Source organism: Photinus pyralis, unplaced genomic scaffold, assembly GCF_008802855.1.
Source record: "Photinus pyralis isolate 1611_PpyrPB1 unplaced genomic scaffold, Ppyr1.3 Ppyr1.4_LG5, whole genome shotgun sequence".
Lineage (NCBI taxonomy): Eukaryota > Metazoa > Arthropoda > Insecta > Coleoptera > Lampyridae > Photinus > Photinus pyralis.
The window spans coordinates 23,586,747-23,597,368 of record NW_022170596.1 but is presented as its reverse complement, the minus strand read 5'-3'; the positions used below and the strand labels follow the sequence as shown (position 1 = coordinate 23,597,368).

General features: G+C 38.5%; 1 protein-coding gene across 1 annotated transcript; it reads left to right on the top strand.

Moving 5' to 3' along the window:
* Window positions 1-8,788: 8,788 nt before the first annotated feature.
* LOC116172717 (farnesol dehydrogenase-like) lies at window positions 8,789-9,878 on the top strand. Its single transcript, XM_031489982.1, has 4 exons — window positions 8,789-8,981; window positions 9,029-9,490; window positions 9,539-9,676; window positions 9,720-9,878. Exons 1-4 carry the CDS (start codon window positions 8,874-8,876, stop codon window positions 9,759-9,761), a joined length of 750 nt encoding a protein of 249 aa, XP_031345842.1. The 5' UTR covers window positions 8,789-8,873; the 3' UTR covers window positions 9,762-9,878.
* The last annotated feature ends 744 nt before the right edge of the window (window positions 9,879-10,622 follow it).

Sequence of the window (10,622 nt, the reverse complement as noted above, 5' to 3'; positions counted from 1 at the left end):
TTGTAATATTTCTAGGTGGAGTTCAAACAGATTTAAGAACATCTTGAGGAAGAAAGAAAACTACGAAATCGCTTTTGTGCTGTTTTTCAAGGTGTTCACTGTTCATAGATAGGAAGCAAGGGAAACGATGATGTCCAGCTGATGATCTTGAAGATGATTCATAAAATTGCAATGTTTGTAGGAATCTTATCTTGAAATTAATGATCGAAATTAGTATCTTATGTTCATGATCAAGTTGCAAGGTCAAAGGGGTGTCGCAAGGTAAAACTAATGGCCCGTTGCTATCACAAAAACTTTAAATGGTCGAAATCGTTCGGGAATTTTTTCACGCTAGCGAAATCGATGGGATTTGCATAAAAGTAAAGGAATCAATATAAATTTTCAATTGCTAAGCAACGTGTAAAGTCCACACAAATATAAATAAAATCGTATCTGATTTTAAGCTACATTAAAGTGATTGTCTTTATTCACACAATGCTAAGAAAGGAGGGTGGAGAATAATACGTTTTATATTATGGAAGTATAAATACGTTCGAAATGTCGTGACTATTGCCAATGATATCAGATATGCCTGCAATGTTTGAATTAAATTTTGTATAAATTTGATAAAAGATAAGCGTCGGTATCAATTTGACGTTTATAGAATGATGCATGGTGTTATACACCTACGTACTTGCTTTATGGGGCGCCTCCGCCGATCAAGATATTGGTGACATGTTTCTTGTTTTAAGGGTTGATAAAATGACTTATCGAATTTTACGTTGACAGCGCGCCACTTTTCGAAATAAAGCGTACCAATTTCGAATTCCGTGACTTGTCGTAGTTTTATTTCAAATTCGCCACCATCTATCTATACATGACGTACTCAAAAGGGAAAACGTAACTAGATTAAGGGGGGCGGCAAGAAACGAAACTTTGAGATGTTTCAAACTTCCAAACTCGCAGCTGGATCAAAAACTATTAACTCGAACTTATTTTATAAAGATTATAGGGTAATAAATAAAACAACAATTCCTAGTGTCGAAACTTTGCCCAAAACAAAAGTTGATATCGCTTAATCGGTTTGTGTCATCGCCATCATAAATATCATAACTAAGATCGTCAACTTATGTCGTTATTTTTATATGGATGAGGGAAGGGAACGGTGGTTGTCAAACAATTCGACGATTACAGTCCTTAACGAACGGTTTCTTGCCGCCCCAATCCACGTTCGGTACTCATTTACCAAAGAAAACGTCGTTAACGCTTCCTTTTGGAATGTGAGAATGTGCTTACAATATTTGTTCTTGTGCGTGATTTCAGCAGAAACTCTCAAGGAAGATTCACATACTTCCTGCAGGATAATGAGAGTGGGAAATCCCTGAAGGATAATAGCACAGATCTACACATACACAGATTGCTAACCTTATGCATTTTTTGGGAAACAAATTTAGGTATACTTAAAAGCGCCCTCTATTGCGGAGCAGTATAAACATGTATCGTTTAAAACTGTAATATAACGCTTATGGATTTATGCGTTAGATGTCGCTGAAACAACATTAAAGTTTGCACAATTCGAATTCCTTAATATTCGTATTATTACAGTGGTATGATATGATAGGAGGTACGTTGAGCCATAATTGTTTAATTTAACACTGGAGCTACTCATTCGTCGTAAGGGAGTTATTAAAAGCGGGTCCCTGTGGTCACAGATACACACGAACATAGGGCAGGTTCTTAAAGAATCGTGAAGGTTTTTTGAAGTTGGCGGAAACTATTTGCGGCTTTAAAGGTCTTGACAGATTGCTAACCGCAAAGGCATACTTACAAACTATGTATATCTCTGCCATCATTAACGTTACACTCTTTACCACGTCGATAAGATATAAGATAGGGAGGTTATTTTCGAAAAGTTGATAGTTTTCCAGTTGTAAGCACAAAACTGCTAAAAAAATATCCTTTTCAACTTTTTTGTATTTTTTTCAATGTTGCGTCATGAAATTTTGTTAGCAAACCTCGGATTCGGATTCGGCACCCCAAAAAACATATAGAATCAAAGAAATCAAAACTACCCCACAACTTTCCTGGTAAAAATACAATTAAACTGGATTATATGCACATTTTACCGCTTTAAATTTTTTGCAGCGACATCTAATGCATAAATCCATAAGCGTCATATTACAGTTTTAAACGGTACATGTTTCTACTGCTCCGCAATAGAGGGCGCTTTTAAGTATACCTAAATTTGTTTCCCAAAAAATGCATAAGGTTAGCAATCTGTGTATGTGTAGATCTGTGATAATAGGTAACTTTGGGAAGTGATAGCCCGTTGAATCCAGCCCGTTCGAAAAGAAAGTATCCGACCTGAAGCTCAAATGCTCGAGTAGCAGGTAGACACCTCTTACAGCACAAATATTGGGTTAGAAGTGAATTTAAAACAATTGGGGGCGCTGTAGTTCATATTTCTTGCGAGTGACTTAAGACAGAGGTTAATGGCATATTGATAAAATAATAACTTTGCGGGAATTTTAGTTTAGTCTGCATATAAATACTGATAGTAAAAAAAGCAATGCTACGGAATTAAGCAAAACGCGAATCGCGAATAAATGACTGCTGAGTATCAATATTAAGAACTAAATTTCACCATAAACTGCAAACCTTCCATTTGTTAATGGATAGTCAAAGAAGCAGTGTATTATTTTAAATAAAACTTGCTGCGTTTTGTTTATTTGTGTTTTTTTAATGCTGGAGATTTGTTTTTAAAGTCTGGGGTTATTTGGAAGAAAATTACCTGCAGGCGCTTGAAACTCGATCCAGCGAGATTATCTACGTTAAAGAATTCAAAGGTACTGACGCACTGACTTAACATTAACATTCGCGATTTACCGTCACTCAAAAATGGATACTATTGTTCATAGATAGGATTAAATACTGCGGAAGCGCATAGAAAAAGCCGCGAAAAAAGGTTCCATACGATTTTTTGACAAAAAAAGTTCAGTAATTTGTTCACTATGCAAACAATTTAATTATCCGGCCAGCAGGAATATTTTTTGAGTTTAGCTGGGAATTATAAAATACCTCAGTTATGTGTTTTCCTCTCTAATAAAGGTGAGGGTTAGAAAACCCTGCCGAAACTGAGGCGGAAGCATCAGCGTCGAGGCTGCCAAAGGAGAGCTGTGGCCAGTGCTTGCTCCAGCGACCCAGCCGGGCCGATCTCGAACTGGGATGAGTTTGCGAATATTGAAGCGCTGGTGGGATCTGATTCTAGCACCGGCGGATAAACGAAAGACCTGTCGTGTCTACCTACCGAAGGTAACGGGTATTCCCCTTTACAAACACCTCCATGGAGGAAAACTTAGAGAGCACCCGGTCGGGTCTTGCCGACATGGAGCACAAAGTAGATCTTCTTACCAACTCCATTGCAGGGGCGGATCCAAGATGACATCTTGTGGGGGGCATATGTTAGTACAGTGATGGTAGGGTATCGTATTCTGGAGGGGTGCATCCCCTTATGTAGAAGTGAGTTCCTAAAAACGCTATTTTATGCATTTTCCAATAAATTGACCACACTTACATAACCAAGCTTTGGTTTTAGACCGTAGATGTCACTTAACACGTTGGCAAACACTTCCCACGAAAGAGAAGGAGGCAATCTTCACTTACTTTCATGCACTGGAGGGTGTTCCATAATCCCAAACCCCCCGGTGTTACGTTCACCCTCAAAACGTTCAGTCCTAAAAGCTCTTTTGCAAAATTATGGTGTAAGTACTAAGGGAACTAAACGGTTTCAAGAAGAATGTAGAACCGGGGGATCTGGAGGGTATGGCCCAGGTACAAGAAAGAGGGGGAATTCCCCCCCCCCCTCTCGGTGACACTTTGAAAAATTATGGTGTAAGTGCTAAGAGTCCTAAACATTTTAGGGAATAATGTACAACCGGGGGGGGGGGGTGGAGGTAATGGAATAACCCCCAGGAAGAAGAAACAGTCAATCTTTATTACGTTCACCCTCAAAACGTTCAGCCTTAAAAGTTTTTTTGAAAAATTATGGTGTAAGTGCTAAGAGTACTAAACATCTGGGTGAAAAAGTAGATTCTGGGAGGTCCGGGGGGTATGGAATACTCCCAGGAAGAAGAAAGGGTCAATCCTCACTTACTTTCGTACACTGAGGGGCATTCTATACCCCTTAAACCCTTCGGTGACAACGTTCACCACTATGAAAAATTATGAATTGAAATGAAATTAAGGATCTTAAACATGTTGGGGAAGAGTGTAGAACCGGGGGGTCTGGGGGGTAAACAGTCAATCTTTAGTGCTAAGGGCACTAAACACTTTCGGGAAGAAGTAGAACAAGAGGGTTGTGGGGGGTATGAAATATTCCCATAACTCCCTGACCCCCCTCTCCCGGTCATACCTTCGCCCTCAAAACGTTAATCCCTAAACATTCTGTTGAACCATTATGGTGTAAGTGCTAAGGATCCTAAGCGTTTTGGGGAAGAATGTAGAATCCGGGGGTCTATACTCTCCAGGAAAAAGGAACATTCGTACACTGGAGGGTATTCCATATACCCCTTAAACCCCTCGGTGACGACGTTCACTGCTTTGAAAAATTATTAATATATTATTATATGAAGGGTCTTAAGCATTTTGGGGATGAATGTAAGACCGGGGGGTCGGGCGGGTATTCCTCCTCGGTGACATGTTCACCCTCAAAACGTTCAGACCTAAAACCTCTTTTGAAAAATTATAATGTAACTGCTAAGATAACTACACATTTTGGTGAAGAATGTAGAATCGGGAAGTTTTGGGGTGTGGGGGGGAGGGGTATGGAATACCATGCATGCCGGAACGAAAGGTATAATGAGAAAACCGATGGGTTAACCCGACTAGCCTCAAAACAGGTGTTTTATGGTGCAGAGACGGCTCTTCCAATTATTCAAAAGCAACCTAATACCTAATATTGAGGTTATGAGGTTATATTATTCTGTTGATAAGTTTCGAGTTAGCACTTTTCCTAATTAGGTATGTGTTATGGATTTTAAAGTATTAATGAAATGCTCAGTTAACGAAAAATCAATTAAATTCTTGCCTATCCATAACCCCTTTTTATCTGAGCTATCCTGGGAAGTAAAGTACGGAAGGCAGGTAGAATCACGAACCCGACGTTCTTTTCCACAACTTGCTGGATATTTGATAAAATTCCTGGTCATGTTATGTCCGATTTTATCATTTCTTCATTATTAATGTTCAAATTTAAATTTCCATACGAAGTACCTACCTTTATTTGTTGCAATTTCGCCCTTTACGGTCATTCAGGGCTGTATCGACAAAAAAATTATCAAAGTGGTGGGCGGAAAATGACACGAACTAAGTAATGGAAGTAAGTAGAGAAATTATAAAGCAAAAAATCAAGAAGACTGAAATGTAGAGCAGAATAAATCGCACAAGAAGAGTGCAAAGATACGGAAGTTTTTCATCATCCCATTTTGAAGTTGAGCCGAGAGTCGGCATCTTAAATTTAAATGGTAGCCGTACAAAGGGTACATAATAATTAGCGTTTATAATAAACAATGACAGATAAAGGTACATATATATCAAAGTTTACAAACCGAGAATGTTTGTACGATTGTGGTGTTTATGATGTATGTACCGTTTCAAGGAATTGGTCTAAGACGAAGCATGGCCACCAACAAAGGCCGAACAAAGGCTCAAATACTCCTCGGAGAATATCTGGAGGAGAATTAAATTTTATCTTTGAGATTAACTTGCGTGAAGTTGTCAAATCTTAACTGTTGCGAATATGGCGGCGTGATATTAAAGTCGGCAATTATGATACCTACAGTGCGAGCTTAAAACTTTGATTTCTACAGTAAAAATTCATTTAAAAACGAAGGGCACCCTTATAAACAATGAATTCAATATTATCCCCTTTTTTAGGTTTTTAATATTAAAACTATACACACATACATCTGCGTATGACATGAGTAAAAAGCACGACGTCTCTTAAATTTATTGCTTTTAATATTATGCATGTATGAAATCGTAAACGCGTTCTTTTCATATTGATATTTCATATTATTTTATATCATATTTATTTAATATTCGTTCTTGTCTTTGCACGCGCAGAAGGAAAAAGTGGGGCGAGTTAAAAATGAAAGATAGCGTCGAATATACAGAAAGTTTTGCCATTTCCAATCCGCGGTATCTGCAACTGAAGATATCAAGATAGATGATTATGACTCCATATAAAAACAACATCGATCATAGTATCCCCTAAATTCCTTTTGTTACCAGTCAATATATAATATCCAGTGAAAACGAAAATGTTACACAACGAATTCGATTTACAAATAATTTTTATTTATGTAATTGCATAATATAATATGACATTTGAATAGGTTTGAATGGGTAGGCAAAATCGCTCTTTAACCGCGAGGGTAGATAAAGTGATCACTTTAATTGCTAGGATAAAGTAAAACAGATCATTGTGCATTCTAATGCCATATGTCATTCTTACTTCAAATGTCACGCGGAGTACGATATAAAATGACGTTGGGAACATATGACAATGCTGTTCCTATAGAAACGACCACGAAAACAGAACCTAGGATTGACACTTTGGACGTCTAAATTAAATTTAGAATTGTCGAAAGCTTTACAATGATCTTCTGCCTTAAGATAAAGTTTTGTATTATACACGACGATAAAGGGAAACTAACCATCTCGCGAAAGTTAATTCACTCAATCCTTTTATCGTCTTGTATAATAAATAACTATCATTTATACTTACATTTAGATTTTCTTTCTTACAAATAGGTTTACTTTGTTTTTTACACTACCTCTTAGATACTGAATAAAGAACATCTTTTGGATGTTTTTCGAACCAAACTGATTTATGCCAGAGCTTCAGATCTTTTCCATTTTTAGTTGAAACTTAAATTTTCTCGGGGGCAAAACCTCGGGTCAAGCGGGGTCTGCGCCAAAGCCTAAGGTTGTGTCGGGGTCGTTTGCTCAGGGGGGCAACCCGAAGTCAGGAACCAAGCGTCTCAGATCTGAGGGAACCAATCCAGGGTCCGGCTCAGGGCATCTTGAGAAGCCTAGATGTTCTGGCGCACCTTAGTCTCTGATTGCTAATTTAAGTCTCCAAATTTGCGTACCAACTTAGTTTGTCATGATCAATCGAAAGACAATGGTATCATGTCGTTTCACTTCTGCTTTTACCAGATGTGGATAACAACTTTCTTGTTTTAAACAGAGCACCCTGTATTTTTTGGAAATCTACAATATGAAAATCTGCGTCGTTTGATACCACGTTTCTCTATACCAAGTATCAAAGGTTTTCAAGTTAGGGAATTTGGAATCGTCAACACCAAAAATGTTAAGGATTTTGTAGATCTTGCAAATTCCGAAAAGCATGTGATCCATAAGGATATTAAGACTTATACACTGCCCCGAAAAAAAAATTGTTTCAGATCGACCCGGAAAAAAAATTTTCTTATAGAATGTGGCCTGTAGAATCCATAATTTCAAACAGTTCCAAGATTGGGCTACTAGTTCAAAAGTTACAGCCCTTTGAATTTTTTTTCGAAATTGGTTTCTAGTCTATAACTTTTGATTGAGAAGTCTGATCGAAAAAAAGTACGAATTGTTTTGGATTCTACGCACCAAAATTAATAAGAAAAAGTGTTTTCCGAGAAATTTTGGTGCAGTCGATTTTTGGTAAAAAAGGAAGGTTATACACTGCCTTTTTTTGAGCCCCGAAAAAAAAATTGTCTCAGATCGACCCGGAAAAAAAATTTTCTTATAGAATGTGGCCTGTAGAATCCATAATTTCAAACAGTTCCAAGATTGGGCTACTAGTTCAAAAGTTACAGCCCTTTGAATTTTCTTTCGAAATTGGTTTCTAGTCTATAACTTTTGATTGAGAAGTCTGATCGAAAAAGTACGAATTGTTTTGGATTCTACGCACCAAAATTAATAAGAAAAAGTGTTTTCCCGAGAAATTTTGGTGTAGTCGATTTTTGGTAAAAAAGGAAGGTTATACACTGCCTTTTTTTGGGGCCCAAAAAAAAATTATCTCAGATCGACCGGGAAAAAACATTTTCTTATAGAATGTGGCTGTAGAATCCATAATTTCAAACAGTTTCAAGATTGGGCTACTAGTTCAAAAGTTACAGCCCTTTGAATTTTCTTTCGAAATTGGTTTCTAGTCTATAACTTTTGATTGAGAAGTCTGATCGAAAAAGTACGAATTGAATTGGATTCTACGCACCCAAATTAATAAGAAAAAGTGTTTTCCCGAGAAATTTTGGTGTAGTCGATTTTTGGTAAAAAAGGAAGGTTATACACTGCCTTTTTTTGAGTCCCGAAAAAAAATTGTCTCAGATCGACCCGGAAAAAAAATTTTCTTATAGAATGTGGCCTGTAGAATCCATAATTTCAAACAGTTCCAAGATTGGGCTACTAGTTCAAAAGTTACAGCCCTTTGAATTTTCTTTCGAAATTGGTTTCTAGTCTATAACTTTTGATTGAGAAGTCTGATCGAAAAAGTACGAATTGTTTTGGATTCTACGCACCAAAATTAATAAGAAAAAGTGTTTTCCCGAGAAATTTTGGTGTAGTCGATTTTTGGTAAAAAAGGAAGGTTATACAAGGCCTTTATCTCTATTAGGTTCTCTTGGATACACAATATCCCGCAAATAAAAAGATAATGGTAGCCAAAAAGGACGGTATTTAAATCTAACTGCACTGGCGTTATCAGTGCTGGTTGATAGCGCAACGTCAAAAGTAAACTTTGAAATGATAAAGCAGTAATTAACCGTACACAGTCCAATGATCATATATTTATAAATAGCTGCGGAATTTTATATTTATTTCGTAAGCGAATTACGACTAGAATGGTTGTCTCACTTGAAAGATGGCAAGGAAAGGTGGCCGTTGTCACCGGATCGAGTAGCGGAATAGGTGCGGCTATTTCGGAGAAGTTGGTGGAAGCCGGTGTGATTGTTGGTACCTGCACGTTTCGGACGCGAACGCTAACGCTCATTTTCAGGTTGTGGGGCTCGCTCGAAGAAAAGAGAGGTTAGACGAATTGGCGGTTAAACTTAAAGACAAGGCCGGAAAATTTCATCCGATCAGGACAGATGTGAGTAAAGAGGAAGATCTCTTGAGGGCCTTCGAGTGGGTGGAGGCCAATCTTGGAGCCGTTCACGTTCTCGTGAACAGCGCCGGTTTGAGGAAACCGACGAATTTGGTCGAAGGATCGACTGAGATGTGGAGGGAGATAATCGACGTTAACGTGCTGGGTTTGTGCGTTGCCACAAGAGAGGCGGTGAGAAGTATGCGAAAACATCACGTGGATGGTCACGTGATCCACGTGAACAGCCTCGCTGGGCACCGTGTGTTGTGGTTTGCTGAGTCTAGCGTCTATCCCGCTAGCAAACATGCAGTGACGGCTTTAACCGAAACTCTTCGGCAGGAATTGAATGCGATCGGGAGCAAAATTAAAGTTACTGTAAGTTGGTGGGGAGAGAGAGGGTTTGTTATTTTAGAATCGTTACAGAGCATCAGTCCAGGTCTTGTAGACAATGAATTTCGGCAGGTGTCTGGAGTTGCAGAGATTGATGGTGGCGCGGCGATTCAGTCGGAGGATGTGGCACACGCTACCGTTTACGTCCTGGGGACACCTCCTCACGTGCAGGTTCGGAGACCATAGTAGTATTCTTCATGTAACGGATTTTCAGGTTCACGAGTTGATAATCCGGCCCGTCGGGGGAAAGTACTGATTTTAACACAAAATTGCTTCCTCTCTACCATTTGCGGTACTGTTATTACTCCACGTCAAAGAGTAAAGGTGTAATGTGAAAGATAATTAAACTCTTTAGCTGAAGTTTTTCAGTACATTTTCGGTCTCAATTCATCAATCGGACCAATAGAATTCCCAAAGAAATGATTGAGCACAAGGCGTGAAATTCCCAAAACTCCACAATGATTACCAGTCAATTTGGTATAAAATTAAACTCTATTTCATTCGTGATCGATTACTTTAAAGTTAAAGCTTTACAAAAATCCCCGAACTGTTAAATTATGACAAAATGGCGCAGATATTGAAATAATCATAACCATCAATCTTTAATCAAGAAATGGACAGTATAGCAAGAGAGTTCTGTTCCGACGTTTCCATCAATTCACCCTAAAACAACGAAAAGACACAAGGAACCCGAGTTAATCCACTCGGTCATTAAAATGATGGTTGCTTGAGGAACCAAAACATACTCGATATCCTTAGGCGAGTGGAATTTTGGTACACTGCCCCCTCGTTAAGATTATTGCAATCCTTTGGCATTGGCAATTCAACAGTGTTCCAGATTATTGTTCCGCTGTGGCAGAACCGACATTCCATCGCCTTTGGTGTATCTCCCCTTGGCAAAGATGAAGCACTTAACAGTCTTGCAGGTTGGGTCCATAACGTCTTTGATTCCAAGACTACAAACCAATATCTCCGTATCGACGTCACCAAATATAATCTACAGCATATTCTGCAAAATGGGCTGATGGCGGGATAATAGCGAATCTTCCCCCACTCGTAGACACTTTGGCCATCTGTGGTCAATCTTCTCATTTATTTGAGCTTTTAGCATATCTAC

Bases quoted from the DNA above. Each gene is read 5' to 3' on its own strand.
- LOC116172717 (XM_031489982.1), top strand. From the start codon at position 8,874: ATGGTTGTCTCACTTGAAAGATGGCAAGGAAAGGTGGCCGTTGTCACC. The intron at 9,491-9,538 runs GTAAGTTGGTGG...GAATCGTTACAG, and splicing joins GGAGCAAAATTAAAGTTACT to AGCATCAGTCCAGGTCTTGT. The intron at 9,677-9,719 runs GTTCGGAGACCA...ACGGATTTTCAG, and splicing joins GGACACCTCCTCACGTGCAG to GTTCACGAGTTGATAATCCG.